The 17,554-nt window shown below is 51.2% G+C and overlaps 1 protein-coding gene across 6 annotated transcripts in view; it reads left to right on the top strand.

The window, feature by feature from the left end:
- Window positions 1–17,554, top strand: part of FAM219A (family with sequence similarity 219 member A) — a 56,011-nt gene that overhangs the window by 34,566 nt on the left and 3,891 nt on the right. For 3 of the 6 annotated variants that reach the window (XM_084789740.1, XM_084789741.1, XM_084789739.1), the window contains exons 2-4: window positions 14,536–14,635; window positions 17,121–17,223; window positions 17,406–17,486. In XM_084789740.1, the coding sequence (XP_084645866.1) occupies window positions 14,536–14,635; window positions 17,121–17,223; window positions 17,406–17,486 (284 nt within the window). The remainder of the gene's footprint in view (window positions 1–14,535; window positions 14,636–17,120; window positions 17,224–17,405; window positions 17,487–17,554) is intronic. The other 3 variants (XM_084789743.1, XM_084789744.1, XM_084789742.1) reach the window with 1 other exon arrangement.

The following is a 17,554-nucleotide window of genomic DNA, read 5'->3' as shown; positions in this document are numbered from 1 at the left end:
TCTTCTACCCAGGCATAGGCTTCAGCATCTTTATTTAGCCAATCAGGGGTAATTGGGGAACATTCCTTGTCATCGCATGGTTACAGGAGATGGTTAAACGTTCATAACAATGCCCACGGCAGGGCGGTACCAGATCTCAAGGCACTGAAATCAGCATATGAGAACACAGTTAGACCTTCCTCCAACAATAGTGCACTCACACATCATACACACACACGCATAATAGAGCACTCACAAGTCACACATATACAATAGTGCATTCACGAACACACATACACCATAATATAGTGTTTGTTTAAATTTTGATGTGGGAATTGCCACACAAGCTTCTATATTTTCTAGGACATTTTGCTTAGTTCTCCTGGCCTAACCCTGAAAGCAAAGGAACTGCTCTGTGAGGTTTGCCTCCTGGCTCTGCCATTGCAGTCATGGTCCTCAGGGCTGGTGTGCTGGGTGAACAAGGACCTAACGCTGAGTGTTGTGGCCAGCCACCAGGCAATTCTGCCAATCTACTTAGTGCTTCCCTAAATTTCAGGGTGACAGACCTGTCCTTCCTCTTGTTCCTCATTGATAGCTTCAAGTCAAGAATATTTTGTCTGTCAGGTGATCCCCAAGGGAAATTCTGTTCTTTGAGAGAAGATTCCCCAGAGGGAGACAGGAAAATGAGGGCTGGAGCTCTCTTGGAAGATGATGGACAGGTTTGATGGCCTGGAATTCCCTGGCACGCAGTGTGAAATAAAATATTAAAAGCCAGCCATACTCTCACTCATGACTGAAGCATTGTAAAATTGGAACAATCCTCTGGGAAGACAGTTTGTAATATGTATATCAAGAACCTTAAAAATATTCATGCTTTTGACTTTGTAATTTTACTTTATTTGTGGAATGGTTCCAAATGGATTTTAGTGTGGCATCATTTGCAATAGTGAAAAATTGCAAACATCCTGAATGTCAACCTGAAGGATTACAAAATTATTGTACTCTCCCTGTGGATATCTATGCTGCCATTAAACTGATAGCTACACACGCTATGTAAGAATATGGAGAGCTAAATACATCCCGGTGCTAATTTGTGTATGTTACATGTGTGTGTATACACTGTGTATGCATGTGTGCATGACCATGCATGTGGACGCTAGAGGTTGGTGTCATGTGTTTTCTGTCACTTTTCACCGTATTTTTTGAGACTGGGTCATCTCTGAACCTGGAGCTCACTGTTTGACCAGGAATCCCCCAGAACCCTCGTATCTCCCCTTCCCAGCACCGAGCTACAGGCATGTGCCACCATGCCTTGCTTCTCATTGTGGGCATCGGGGATCCAGTCTCAGATGCTCTCGTTTGCACAGCAAGCATGTCACCCGTGGGACTGTCTCTCTAGCCCCCCTGATACTGACTGTTGAAAATACAGAATAGGCTACGTATGGCAGCACATGCCAGTAATCCTAGCCTGCTGTAGACAGCCATAGGATCATGGGTTTGAGTCCAGCCTGGGCTACATTGGGCTTGGGGTCAGCAGCACTCTCCTCCATTTTGGTTCTTCAGTGACAGATATCATAATAAATATACTAAGGCCTGGGCCTGCAAGATGGCTCAGCTAGTAAAGCACTTGCTACTGAGCTGGATGCACCAAGTTTAATTCCTGAGACCTATACAGTGGAGGAAAGAATTGACTCCTGCAAACCATCCTTTGCCATGTACACACACACACACACACACACACACACACACACACACACACACACACAGATAATCTTTTACAAGTATTTTCTAAGACACCAGCATTCACTGGTGCTTGTGTTTGGTAGTAAATGGGGCAGTTGAAAGATAGTGAACATAGTAGCACACGCCTGTGGTCTCAGTACTTGGAAGGCTGAGACAAGAGGATTATTGAGTATTTGAGGCCAGGCTGGAATATATGGTAATACCAAGCCAGTCAGAAGACCCTACCTGGCAAGAACCTGTCTAAAAATATAATAATAACAATAACAACAACAACAATAATAATAATAATAAACAAAAAAAGCTAGGCAGAAGCAGATGGACTTCTGTGAGTTTAATGCCATCCTGCTCTACATAGCAAGTTCCAGTTCCAGGACAGCCAGGATTGTGGAGGAGATCCTGTCTTTAAAAAAAAAAAAAAACAGAACACACACACACACCCTTACTTACATGACCAACCTGAGTTCCTCGACTTCAGCTCTAACATGAGAATCCTTGGCGCATACCTATGTGCACTTGTGCATGTTTTAACCCTCAAGTACTCTGACAAGTGTGGTATGTATGAGTGCTTTCTTCTGCATTCTCCCATTAGCTTGTAGCCCAGAACAGACAGAGTGGTCAATATGTTGGTTTTGTTTGAATTGAGTGTTTTGATTTGGTTTGGATTTTGGTTTTTCGAGACAGGGTCTCTCTGTGTAGCCTTGGCTGTCCTGGACTTGCTTTGTAGACCAGGCTGGCCTCAAACTCACAGAGATCCGCCTGCCTCTGCGTCCCCAAGTGCTGGGACTAGAGGTTTGTGTCACTAGCAAATTGAGTGTTTTATTAGAGGAAAAACTCAGGAGACTGGAGGCTTAGACTAGTAAGAGAAGCCTCCCTGAGCCGGGGATTCTGTGCCCTTGCCCCAAACTCAGGCCTTCTATATACCCACTCTTTCTAAGAGCCCAAAACATTAGGGAGTGTCTTCCTTATGTTTCCTGATCCCCTCCAGTCCTTTGGAGACCTTGACCCATGAAGAGTCTCTGTCTTTCCCTGTAAATGGGATCCCTAGAGACCTTCATGTGTCCCTAAAAGAGAGAAGTCTTGGCCAGCTCCTTAGCTCTAGAGAGGAACTGAGAGACACAAATGGGAGCTATGGTTTCTCAGCAGTGGGCACTCAGTGAAGTTAAGGTGTTTTTGCTAGCCCTCTTCTAAGTATATCTTAATATTTCTAGTTCTACCCACTGCCAAGAGTTATCTTGGGGGACAAGTATAAGCCTAAACAAAAGTACTAAATCCATAGGCAACTACTGAACTGCTTTCTGGACAAACCGTGACAAGGGCAGAGCTGGTCATCCCTCATCAATATGCCTACCTGTCAGAGAGTGGCCTGCGCCGAGGCCTCCCCGGGTCTTTATCTTCGCTGACCCCAGTGTCCTGACATGCTGTTTCTCTCCCTCCTGATTTCACCCAGGAATACATGACTATTCCAGAAGCATCCATTAAGCATTCCCAACTCTGAACCTCCTTCTCCAGCTTCCTCTAAAATTGACTGCATGCTCTGTAAAGAAAGGTCACATGGTGTTGCTGTGGGCATCTTGCTTCATACTTCATTCGAAGTCCAGCTCAGCCTCCTTTTTCCTGAGAGTTGACGCTTGGAAATGAAGACGTATGTTCCCTGTGGGAAACTAAGACTAAGTACTTCCTTTACCTGAACCAAGCATGCGCAGTACACAAAACATGAGCCCTTCCATTGTTCAGCACCGCGGAGAGCACCTTCATTCCCCGCGGCTGTACTGCACTGCTGAAAGGTCAAGCAGCCTCTCCTGTCCTGCTCCTTGGTGCTCACCCCCTTCCTTTCCCTGATAAGGCCTTTGGAATGGACTCCCTCAACTTTCCACTGACCTCCCGGACCCCAAATTACCTGCATCTCCCTGCAGCAGCACCTCCCTGGCCTTTCTGAAAAGCGCTTCCCTCCCCTGGTCCAAGCTCTGCCCCTGTCTCTCTAGACAGTCCACTATGCTGCATCACGGTCTCTTTAGATGCCTAGCGTTCGGTTCAACATGGGACAGTGGTCACGTGTCCCCAGCATTAGAGAACTCCTACAACCTTGCCTTTCCTCCAGCTGTTGTCCACTCGTCTTCCCTCACATCTTCTCCCCACTACCTCAACTTTCCAATATCATGTTCCCTCCAAACCCCTTGTAACCAGATCTCAGCTCCTATCCTTCAACTAAAACTGTGTCCAGTGCTGCCTATGACTTCCTTGTTTTTAAGTTTAATCTTTCTCTTGGGAGCCAGGCCCCTCTTTGGGGCACTTGAGACTCTACACCTTCCTACTTCTGCATCTCATCCTGCTGTACAACCCAGCCTCCCCCACATGCTCACTGATGTCACGTGCTCACCGACGTCACATGCTCACTGATGTCACATGCTCACCGACGTCACATGCTCACTGATGTCACATGCTCACTGACACTGGATGCTCCTTGAGGTTCCACCCTTGACGCTTGTTTTTTCCACTCTGCCCATTCTCTCCAGGAAGATGCATCCTGCTGAGCTTCCATCATGACCAACCCACACCTTTCCCCTAGGTTCCCAAACCTCAAATCCTACTGACTAGTGATACCATCTGCTTCCCCAAAGACACTCCAAACACAGCATTCCTACAAACAGCACACCCACAGACACAGCACACCACCAAACACAACATACCCACAAACACAGCACACCCACAAACACAACATACCACCAAACACAACATATCCACAAACACAGCACACCCACAAACACAACATACCACCAAACACAACATACCCACAAACACAGCACACCACCAAACACAACATACCCACAAACACAGCACACCACCAAACACAGCATACCACCAAACACAACATACCCACAAACACAGCACACCACCAAACACAACACAACATATCCGCAAACACAGCACACCACCAAATACAACATACCCACAGACACAGCACACCACCAAACACAACATACCCACAAACACAGCATACCCACAAACACAACACAACACCAAACACAACATATCCGCAAACACAGCACACCACCAAATACAACATACCCACAAACACAGCACACCACCAAACACAGCATACCCACAAACACAGCACACCCACAGACACAACACACCACCAAACACAACATATCCACAAACACAACATACCCACAAACACAACACACCACCAAACACAACATATCCACAAACACAACACACCACCAAACACAACATACCCACAAACACAGCATACCCACAAACACAACATACCACCAAACACAACACACCACTAAACACAACATACCCACAAACACAACACACCACCAAACACAACATACCCACAAATAAATTGACCTGCTTTTCCCTGGCAGTGTCCTCCTCCCCTACATATTTGGAGTAATTAGTATTTCTTTTCTACATACTCCAGACAGAAAACCAGAGGCATATCAACACTTCCTCATGCACGTTTGTCTTCAGGGTGTCCTTCTGTCCATCTGTCTTCTGCTCCTACTTGGTTTAGGTCCCTTCTGTCTCATTGGCATGAATTATCTACCTCTGGTGTCATTCTCTCAACATATCTCCCACATGGCTGCTATAAAGAGCCCTTCATCTCAAGTATGTTCACGTCACTCCTGTGCTTAAGTTTGCTTTCCCCACTATCTTCTGTGAATAAAATCAGAATCAGGACCCACTTCCCGCTGTGATCTAATCCCACCAGCTTTATTCACTTCTGCCTTCTGGGCTTCAGCCAAAGCAAAATGCTAGGAAGTGCTTTGCCAGCCACAGGCTGTTGGACTTCTGCAGATGTCCCTAAGCTCTTCCAGGAACTGCCGATTGGCTATTTTGAAGTCACCTCATTGCTCTCTTTGTTTTTTTGTTTGTTTGTTTGTTTTTTGTTTTTCTTTTTTTGTCACTCTGAGGCAGGATCTCATTATGTATTCCAGGCTAGCCCAGAACTTGCTCTGTAGATGAGGCTGTCCTGGAATCTACTCTGTAGACCAGGCTGTCCTGGAACCTACTCTGTAGACCAGGCTGGCCTGGAACTTGCTCTGTAGACAAGACTGGCCTGGAACTTGCTCTGTAGACAAGGCTGGCCTGGAACTCATAGATACCTGTCTGCCTCTGCTTCCCAAGTGCTGGGATTAAAGGTGCCCCACCACACCCAACTCCTACTTTTTGTGGCTCATTTTACTTTGATTGATAATTATTTGAAGTTAGGTCTATTTTCTATTTATCTCTATGATACCTGGACTAGTGTTGATATGAATAAGGACATTGTAGCATGGTGGAAGAAGACAGACCACCCCCTAGCCAGGCCCTTCCCTAACCCTGTGGAGAGAAAATCTTTCCCAGAGGTAGCTCCACATAGAAGCCACATTTCAACTGTATGGTACCAGAACTTCAGCTGTGGGCTCCCACAGCATGCTGAGCTTAACAATAGCACCTTTATAGCTAACGCAGGTGTGCTGCTCAGCATACACTATAGTAAGCGGTAAATCCTCACACAAGTCTTTGATGTACACATTAGAATCCATCTCACTTTATAGTTGAGGAACCAGATCACACTACTAGTAATTGGTGAGGCTGGGATCTGAGACCAGGAACTTGCCTTCAGAGTGTGTGTGTGTGTGTGTGTGTGTGTGTGTGTGTGTGTGTGTGTGTGTAGAGAGAGAGAGAAAGAGAGATCGGATGAACCTTTTATGAGATAGCCCCTTAGCACTGAAAGTGAGCCCACACCACTCAAGCCTTTTCCCAGTGGAGGAGAGGTGTAGTGTGAATATTCAGGAAGCAGTCACACTTGTGAGCTTCAGAGGCTCATGGAGCTGCATGAGAAACCACAAAGCCAGTCTCTTTCATGCTTTGGTTTTGCTGTCCAGAGTTCTGCAGCAGACTGGATGGTTGTCCAGGCAGGCGTTCTGTCCTGTCACTTCCCAGGCCTGTCTCTCCTAAGACCGACGGCCCTGAGGACTCAGCCTGTTGTCACACCCACTCTTTGCTCACCAGAGGGTCCCAGCTTAGCTTTCTATCTGCCCATTACCCCAGCTGCCAGCAGTGACAAGGCCAGGCAGCTGGGACCATGGAGGAACCAAATCAGCCCCAGGGAAGGGATGCATAAGCAGACTGACCTGTGGCTCTACAGGAAGAGCCACCCAGAGACCATCTCTGCTCCAAGTCTTAGTGTCTCCTTAGCATCTTCCTTCCAAGCCAGGCCGTTGCATTCCTCAGTTCCTCCTTGGGCCCAGCTTTCCTTCACGTGCTGGTAACTGCTGAGCCATCTCCCTCCCCAGCAGGAGGTTTCTGTTTGTTTTTGTTTTGTTTTTCTGAGATGGGGTTTCACTGTGTAGCCTTGTCTATCCTAGAATTATCTCTGTAGACCAAAAGCTGCCTGGTCTCCAACTCAGAGATCCACCTGCCTCTGTCTGCCAAATGCTGGGATTAAAGGTGTGCGCCACCATGCCCAGCTCAGTTTTTCTTATTTTATTCATTTATTTATTTATATGAAAAGCACCTTTTTGTTTTATTGTGAGAGAATTCAAATACACAGCAAAAGAAGAACTTTGGCAGGCCATTGTACCCGAGTTTTTAATTGTATTGTGAACATTTTTTAAAACCTATTAGTCTATCCATCTGCCTGCTTTTCCTCTGTAGCCCTCAAAGAAAGCTGTTGACATTTGTGTTCCTCTCTTTAAAACAACACTGTTTTCTTTATGTGGTTTCCAGCTAATTGCTTAATGTATTGATGATTCTGTGATGTGTATTTAGTTTTCTTTTTAATAAAGAATTGGTAGAGGGTAGGGGACAGGTCATGGACAAAATGTTTGCTGTGTAAGAATATGTACCTGAGTTCAGATTCCCAGCACCAGTGTAAAGCTGGTGTGACAGTGCATGTCTGTAAGCCCAGTACTGGAGACTCACCTGCCAGCCAGTCTAGTCTAACTGCAGAGCTCCAGATTCAGGGAGAAAGAAACAGAAACAGCAACTCAGCAGAGACCCTTCAGCCTCTCTACATGCACAAGCACAAGTGAGTGCAACACACACACACACACACACACGCTCATATACACACATACACATACATACATACATATACACACACAGATATATACACACACATACATGTACATACATGCACATATACATGCACATAGACATGCACACAGACGTATGTTACACATATACACACATACATACAACACACACATACAGACACAGACATATACACACATACATATACACACAGACATAGACATGACATACACACACAGACATATACACACATACACACATATACATACACACACAAATACATACATATACACAGACATATGATATACACACACAGAGATACACACACACAGACACAGAATCTCACTATCATTGTTTTCTGTAATTTCCACAAAGTATTTTAAAAGACTAGAGTGGATTAAATCAATTGCTTTTTAACATTGTATTTTTATCATATTGATGTATTGGTGAGAGGTGGGAAGTTGCCACATGTGGAAGTCAGAGAACAACTTGCCGGAGTTGGTTCTCGCCTTCCACCACGTGGGTCACAGGCCGGTGGCAAGCACCTTTACCCGGCGAGGTCGCTTAGGGCTGTGTTTAGTGGTTTTTCCCTTAAGTAACAAACCCTGTTGCCTTTTGCTAACCAGAATGTTGCAGAAAGGCTAATATAGACTTGAAGTAACAATGGGTTTCTTCGATTGGAGGGAACCAGCACCCTGTAACAGCCCCACCCAAGGCGCAGCTGAATGAGGGCTGTGGACCATGTTAGCCCAGGATGGCGTTCCTTCTGGCGCTTTGCTTCCCCGCTGCCTGTGTTGATGGTGTGCTGCCGTTAGCCTGTAGCCCGGGCTATCAATCTTCTCTACAGCCTTTGGAGGATTTGTTTGATGGTTGTAGAGGCATGGATTGCTGTTAGAGATATATTTCAGGTCTGTCTCTGTCGAGTGTTTATTAATAATCTTGTTAATCCCCACTCTGGTTCCCGGATCTAGCTAATGCCTGTTGGAAGTCCTTTGGGGGCATTTTAAATTCTCTCTAATTCTTGAAGCCAGACGCTTCCTTCTGCCTGAGTCCTCTCTGCTACTTCTGTTCATGAATATTTTACATTTAATCTCTACACTACGGTCATGGTGCACCGCCTGCGTTTTCAGAGAAGACACTCAGGAAGTCCACAGTGTTTGGTGGCACTGTGCCAGAGGCCTTTGTAGTTGCCGCTTAAATGGCCTTCTACCATGGACACTGACGGAGAAGCTCCTGCGGGGGAGGGGAGGGGGTTTGGCGTGGAGCCTCTCAGCCGAGGGCTTTGATCCTATGGTTTCGCTCGGGATCAGATGCCACCAGGAACTACTATAATGGGGTCACTGGCCAGAGCTGCTCAACAGCTCCCCAGTCCTCACCCCGCTTCTGTCCCTCCTGGGTTTTCTGCATCACACGTCACATCCACCCCAGAGAAGAGACTGATGCACCTGCCTGTGCTGCGACAGTGTCATAGCCCCACTTGTCCGGGGTTTGTGATCTCTGCAGTCAGCCTCAGGGAAAAGACAGTGAGCACAAACTCTCGTGCGGCAGGCAGAGGGTCAGGGAGCAGGTAGAGAACCAACGGGCCACAGTGTAGGAGTCGTCAGTATAAAATGTCAATCCAGACTGCAGGAGGCATCAAGTTTCCTCAAGAAGAAAATGGAGTCGGAAGGGTGGGGCCCTGCTGAGGAGACAAAGACCTGTGGATAGACATAGAAAAGATCAGCTCCAGGTGAATGTGCCGTGTGTCCCACTCGACGGTTACAGAAAGAATGAAGGACTGTGTGTGACTGAGGAGCCTAGAAATGACTGGATCCTTCCTGGCACTGGTGCCACCAGCATGCCTACAGAGTTTTCCTTTTGAAAATCCCTCCCCCTGGATGTCTTGGCGGGAGCTCACCCCGTGGCCTGAGAGTACTGTCAGAGTCCAGCCACTGGGCCTCTGTCCCGCACCATAGAACACTGGGGTTACAGACACTCCGTGCTCTTGGCTTTCCCTGAGCTCTGGGGATTTGAACCCTGGTCCTTGTGCTTAGTCACTGTGCCACTTCTCTATGCCTCACTTCATTTTAAGCGGGTCACCAGGCAGTCCTGGAGCATTCTCTCTGCCCGTCTGTCTGACTGTCTGTCTGTCTGTGTCTTCAAGGACAGAACAAGCAGTAGTCCTCAGACCTCCGGTTGGAGACTCTGTAGTCCCCAGTTAAAGGTGACAGCACCTTTATTGTACTGGTCATCCTGGTGCCTAATTCAGAGTGCAGAGAAGGTGGAATGCCCAGCCACAAATGCAGCCCAGGGACCATTGAGGAAGAGGAGGCAGGAAGACGAGATGCTAGAGACTGTCCTGGGTCTTTTGGGTCCTTCGGGTCAGGGAGGACAGACCCAAAAGTGTCCTCTGGACTCACGAACTCGAAGCAGCTGCGGTTACCTGCACACACACCCCACAGCACACACCCCCAACAGCACACACCCCCACACAGCACACACCCCCACAGCACACACCCCCACAGCACACACCCCCACACAGCACACACCCCCCACACAGCACACCCCCCCACAGCACACACACCCCACAGCACACACCCCCACACAGCACACACCCCCCACAGCACACACCCCCCACACAGCACACCCCCCCACAGCACACACCCCCACACAGCACACACCCCCCACAGCACACACCCCCCACAGCACACACCCCCACACAGCACACACCCCCCACAGCACACACCCCCACACAGCACACCCCCCCACAGCACACCCCCCCCACAGCACACCCCCCCCACAGCACACACACACCCATAGCACACACACCCCACAGCACACACACACCCACAGCACACATCCCCCACAGCACACACACCCCACAGCACACACCCCCCACAGCACACACCCCCCACAGCACACCCCCCCACAGCACCCCCCCCACAGCACACACCCGCCACAGCACACCCCCCCACAGCACACACACACCCATAGCACACACACCCCACAGCACACACACACCCACAGCACACATCCCCCACAGCACACACCCCCCACAGCACACACCCCCCACAGCACACACCCCCCACAGCACACCCCCCCACAGCACCCCCCCCCACAGCACACACCCGCCACAGCACACACCCCCCACAGCACACACCCCCCACAGCACACACCCCCACAGCACACCCCCCCACAGCACACCCCCCCACAGCACACACCCCCCACAGCACCCCCCCCCACAGCACACACCCCCCACAGCACACACCCCCCACAGCACACACCCCCCACAGCACACACCCCCACAGCACACCCCCCCCACAGCACACACCCCCCACAGCACACACCCCCACAGCACCCCCCCCCACAGCACACACCCCCCACAGCACACACCCCCCACAGCACACACCCCCCACAGCACAGCCCCCCCACAGCACAGCCCCCCCACAGCACACACCCCCCACAGCACACACCCCCCACAGCACACACACCCCCACAGCACACACCCCCCACAGCACACACCCCCCACAGCACACCCCCCCACAGCACACACACACCCATAGCACACACACCCCACAGCACACACACACCCACAGCACACATCCCCCACAGCACACACACCCCACAGCACACCCCCCACAGCACACACCCCCCACAGCACACACCCCCCACAGCACACACCCCCCACAGCACACACCCCCACAGCACACCCCCCCCACAGCACAGCCCCCCCACAGCACACACCCCCCACAGCACACACCCCCCACAGCACACACACCCCCACAGCACACACACCCCACAGCACACACCCCCCACAGCACACACCCCCCACAGCACACCCCCCCAAAGCACACACCCGCCACAGCACACACCCGCCACAGCACACAGCCCCCACAGCACACACCCGCCACAGCACACACCCCCCACAGCACACCCCCCCCACAGCACACACCCCCCACAGCACACACACCCCCACAGCACACACCCCCCACAGCACACACCCCCCACAGCACACCCCCCCCACAGCACACACCCCCCAAAGCACACACCCGCCACAGCACACACCCGCCACAGCACACAGCCCCCACAGCACACACCCGCCACAGCACACCCCCCCCACAGCACACACACCCCACAGCACACACCCGCCACAGCACACACCCCCCACAGCACACACACCCCACAGCACACACCCGCCATAGCACACACCCCCCACAGCACACACCCCCCACAGCACCCCCCCCACAGCACACACCCCCCACAGCACACACCCCCCACAGCACCCCCCCCACAGCACACCCCCCACACAGCACACACCCCCACACAGCACACACCCCCACAGCACACACCCCCGCCACAGCACACCCCCGCCACAGCACACACACCCCACAGCACACCCCCCCACAGCACACACACCCCCACAGCACACACCCCCCACAGCACACCCCCCGTCACAGCACACACCCACCACAGCACACACCCCCACAGCACACCCCCCCACAGCACACCCCCCCACAGCACACACACCCCCACAGCACACACCCCCCACAGCACACACCCCCACAGCACACACCCGCCATAGCACACACCCCCCACAGCACACACCCCCCACAGCACACACCCCCCACAGCACACACCCCCGCCACAGCACACACCCGCCATAGCACATACCCACCATAGCACACACCCGCCATAGCACACACCCCCCACAGCACACACCCCCGCCACAGCACACACCCCCCACAGCACACACCCCCCCACAGCACACACCCCCCACAGCACACACCCCCCACAGCACACACCCCCCACAGCACACACCCCCCACAGCACACACCCGCCACAGCACACACCCCCCACAGCACACACCCCCCACAGCACACACCCCCCACAGCACACCCCCCCCACAGCACACACCCCCCACAGCACACACCCGCCACAGCACACACCCGCCATAGCACACACCCCCCACAGCACACACCCCCCACAGTACACACACCCCCACAGCACACACCCGCCACAGCACCCCCCCCCCCCAGCACACACCCGCCACGGATCAAGTCAGTCGGTCCTGTGGCCCTGACTGAGGAGTTGTAGGCAATTTATGGATTCTGGGATGGGAGAAGAGCCATTTTTTTCTTTAAGAGTATGTCTACCTGTGGTCAACTATGCTCCAGTGGATGGTACCATACCCAGGTATACAATCAGCACAAACTGAACTGCTGGGTTGTTTGTTTTTTTTCCCCCGAAACAGGGTTTCTCTGTGTAGCCCTTGCTGTCCTGGACTCAGTTTGTAGACCAGGCTGGCCTCGAACTCACAGAGATCCACCTGCCTCTGCCTCCCAAGTGCTAGGATTATAGGAGTGCACCACCACACCCGGCCTCTTGGTTTTGGTTTTGGTTTTTTTTTTTTTTTTAAGAAAAGAAAAGGGACACAGAGTTGAGGGAGGGAGAATGGAAGAGTGGGCTTGGGAAGAGTTGGGGGGTGTGGGGCCGAGTATGATCAGGCACCTTGTATGAGATTCTCCAAGAGTAAAAACGTTCTAAAATCTATTCTACTTTATGGGTCTTGTGTCTACATGTAGGTATGTGCGCCACATGTGTGGGTGCTGGGAATAGAACCCAGGTCCTCTGTAAGAACAAGTGCTCTTAACCACTGAGCCAATTCTACAGGCCTAAGGGTAAAAACATTTTAAAAATAAGAGTTGGTCATCCTAAGAGAAGCACATTTTTAGCTTCCTCTAAAATTATGAATCTGACAATTATGAAAAATATTGATAGGATCTTTTATTCCAGAAAAAGAATTACAACAAAATTCATATGTTGCCTATAATAGAGAAATGACTGTAAAACAATAACATCTCAAATCTAGGTGCAAATACTGCTTGATATGAATAAACTCTTCAATCTCCCCAACAAAAACAGGAGTTGGATTACCTTCTCAGAGTACAGGTGGCATGAGACAGGGTGGGCCAGGGCCCTGGGTCTCATACAGGGAAGGCGCTTTGGACAGATAGAGAGGCCAGCTAAGGACTGTGGCGAGCATAGGGGCCGGCCCAGAGCTGGAGGCGAGGGAGAGCTAGTGCAAGGAAGGTTGCCAAGGTTGCACGCCTCCCCACCTTGCCGTGTCGTGTTGTGGTTCAGGGTGACCTGCTGGCTTGTCAGCTTTGTCTTCTCGGCCACCACTCCCGCCAGCCTCCCAGGAGGCTCTTCTTAGGCCTCGTCTGGGAACCTCAGAAGTCCTTGTTTGCTTTCCCCCCCTCAGTCCTTGGCTAGTCTCAAGGTCTTGCTTGGATTGGCCGGTTAGTGGTTTGGATCCTGCAAAGAGGAAACAGACAGAGGGCTCTCAGGGAGCACCTGCTCTGGCCTTAATCCACCAGTACGCTGAAAGGGATGTAGACCGACCCTTTTCTTAAGAAATACTCCAAGGGAGGGGATAACCATTGAGATGTAACAAGAATAAATTAATAATAATAAAAAAAGAAAGAAATACTCATAAAAGCCTGAGAACCAGACAGCTCGTATGAGAATTTATAGAGGAAGCTGTGGGTTTTAGGCAGTTGCATGGGCTTTGTGGAGCAGCCCGGATTACACAGGACTCCTGTTGGATGTGTGTAGGATGCCGTCTTGGCTCTTCCACGTGGGTCACAGTAAATGAGTCTGCCCTCTCCCTACCTGAACACTGGCCTGCTCGTAGAGTATATGCTCCCAGACACGCAGAGGGCAGATGAGAAGGTTTGCTTCGGGGTTCAGGGCAACCTCTGGGGTCCCAGGCTAATACTTCGCTGTCGCTCTGCTTCTCCCCAACAGGACCCAGCTGCCGCCTCTATCTCAGATGGAGACTGTGACGCCCGGGAGGGTGAGTCAGTAGTCATGAGTTACAAACCATCCCCGCTCCAGGTGAAGCTGGGTGAGTGTGTCTGGGGGATGCGGGAGATGTGGGGACACGCTGCCCGTGCGGGAGATGTGGGAACAGGCTGCCCATGCGGGAGATGTGGGGACAAGCTGCTCGTGGGCTGGGTTACAAGGCGCTGCAGTTAAAGTAGCTCAGGCTAGATGATTCCAAGACCGAACCTCTTCCAGGTAAGTCCCTGGCACTCCCAGGCACCTCGTGTCTTTGCAGGACAGAGCAGGCAGGGACAGTTCTCCGCAGGATCCTCAAGCTCTAGGGGACATCCCTGAGGCTACTCACGGCCCAGGCATTCTAGGGGTGGCCGCAAGTGTAAATCATCGAAACCCAGAACACACAAAGGGAACCTGCCTCCCAAAGACAGGGTAGCTGCTGCTGTGCTTGAGGAATAGGTCTCAGGCCCTGGGTGACTTCTGTCTGGGGAGACTGTCCAATCCTACCCCAGAACCCCTCTCCAGATATGACATCACCTCCCCTGGGGAGCGTTCCATGTCTGCTCTGATGTCTACTCTCTGCTCTGAAATCCCCTGACTCCCACAGCGGCCCAAAGAGCCGTGGCTGCAGTTCTTCTCCCTCTTGCTCATGGGAGAGCCTGCTGGTCCAAAGCTGCTATGGACAGCAGACTTCCACCAAAAGGTTGATTTCCTGAAGAAAAATTCTAACATGTCACACACAAGGGAGCAGAACAAATACCAGTTGCTATTGTCCTCAGCTCCTCCATCATTGCGGCCATCTCCCTCAGAAGTCAGGCTCTTGCGGCCCCCCAAAACTGTGCTCTTCCTCAGCCCCCTAAAACTGCGCTCTTCCTCAGCTAAGACTGAGCCTCCCTGACCTCCTAACAGCCCCGCCCTTCCACAGCTGTCAGAATTCCTTTCCACAGAGCCTGTTCTTTTAGTCAGTTCAAAAAAAATAAAGCAGACCTTGCTTCTGTCCTTCTAGACCACGTCCAGGCAGCCCCTCGGGTTGGTTTTCTAAACAGAACAGCAGCAGTTCGCTTGATGGAATTGTTTGTCCTCCTAGGACATTCTATTCAGAGTACAGCATTATGGTTTATGCAACAATGAAAGTATTTTAAATGCATATAAATTCTCTACTCTCTCCAGAGGTAACAACTCCAAGTCCCTGTAGCCTCATCACACTGTACACATTTGTGAGCCTTGTTCCCTCCCCTGCGTATGTTTGGAAGCCCCTATAGAGAATGACGTCATTCTTTTAAATGGCTGCATAGTAGTCCACAGTCTGAGCCTTGTCAGCTTATTGTCTGTGGTTTTTTCATGATTTCAAACAAACTTAGCATGCCTTTAAAATAGCCTTTTTATTCCCTTCACCTTGTATTACCACTAAGGCTGAAAAACATTCCCAACTTGTCTCAATTGGCGGTTAAGAAAATCACCAAGAACTTTAAGGCAAATTGCACCCCCTAGAGGCTTGATGTGGTAATGACCGTTGCTGCCTGCTGAAAAGGGGCTGGGAAAGTCAACTAGAGTAAGAGGCAAAGAGAGTAGGAAATGAGAGCTTCAAAGACATGGAAATCAGAGAACATTTTCAAGTGAGTCACAGGTGCTGTAATGGTTCCTCCCATCTTTATGCTAGAGACAACTTTTATCAGACATCTTTCCTCCATGTTTCTGTCATAGAACAGGCCCTTTTCCTACATCTTGGCTCTAATTGACGTGAGTGGTTGAGCCTCCTTCCAGACTCAGGCAGCTCCTGGTAGTAACAGGCGTGTACCACGCAGCAGGTCGCCAGATGTCCAGCCCCACAGCACACTACAGGCTGAGCCCCTGCAGACTGCAGGCTGCAGGCTCCCCAGCCTCCTGCCCCTGCCCTGACCACGATCCCTCCCTGTCTCTCCCACTTTGAAACCCTCAATGGCTCCTTTTCCATCCACACTAATCCAAGAGCTTCAGTCCTATGGCCAAGGCTTGTTGTTGTCGTTGTGTGTTTCCAAGGGGGTCTCTCTGTGTGCTCTGAGTTTGTGGCCGCCGGGAGCATTCCATTCCTGTGATACAGCGCTTGATGCGGAAGTGAGATTCTGGTGTTTGTTAGGTGAATAATTAACTGAGTAAACGGCTCCTTTCCCAACGTCACTCTTCCCCTCCCCTCCCCTCCCCTCCATCCCACCCACAGTTACACTCACCTCATGGCTGTTTTCCGTTCATACTTTCCTTCTCCCTCCAGAAAGGCCTCTCTGCTTCAGCCTTCTGTGTTCCCTCCTTTTCACCAGCCTTCCCTGACATCAAGCACACACTGGCTGCCTGGCATAGGAACTGAGGTTCTCACAAAGTAGGGGTCAGCCCCTCTTTCCGTCTGCACTATCTGCCTCGAGTTACATAAAGCCAAGTGCACGTCCACTAAGCATCAGGTGCCTGGGGGTCCACGGGCTCTCCCAAGTAGGGAAGTTACCCCAGGTCAGGCTGCCCCACGCTGCAAGGCACAGTGGCCCTGGGGCAGGACACAGCTTCTTCCCCATGTCCTTCTGCAGAGAAGCAAAGGGAGCTGGCCCGGAAGGGCTCCCTGAAGAATGGCAGCATGGGCAGCCCTGTCAACCAGCAACCCAAGAAGAACAACGTTATGGCCCGGACGAGGTAGGCAGCCTCTCCATCCCAGCGGGACCCCACCTGCCAACACCTACCATTGCTGGTCCAGGCCTCTCCCTCCTTGGGAGAGCTGAGGGGGAGAGGAGCCAAGTGAGGTGGGTGGGACACCCAGTCCTCTGCCTTGTGTATATGCTCCAGCTAACTCTCCAACTCCCCAATTCTTTACCCAGGCTGGTCGTCCCTAATAAAGGCTACTCCTCGCTTGACCAGAGCCCCGATGAGAAGCCACTGGTAGCTCTTGACACAGACAGGTGCGTATGGCTTCTGGGGAAGCTGGGAAGCCACATGGTTTTACGTGAGCACAGATGGGCTGTATAGG

The sequence above is a fragment of the Acomys minous genome, assembly GCF_964271855.1.
Source record: "Acomys minous genome assembly, chromosome: 1".
In the NCBI taxonomy this organism is placed as follows: Eukaryota; Metazoa; Chordata; class Mammalia; order Rodentia; family Muridae; genus Acomys; species Acomys minous.
The sequence above is the reverse complement of the archived record's forward strand: the minus strand, read 5'-3'. Positions and strand labels throughout refer to the sequence as shown.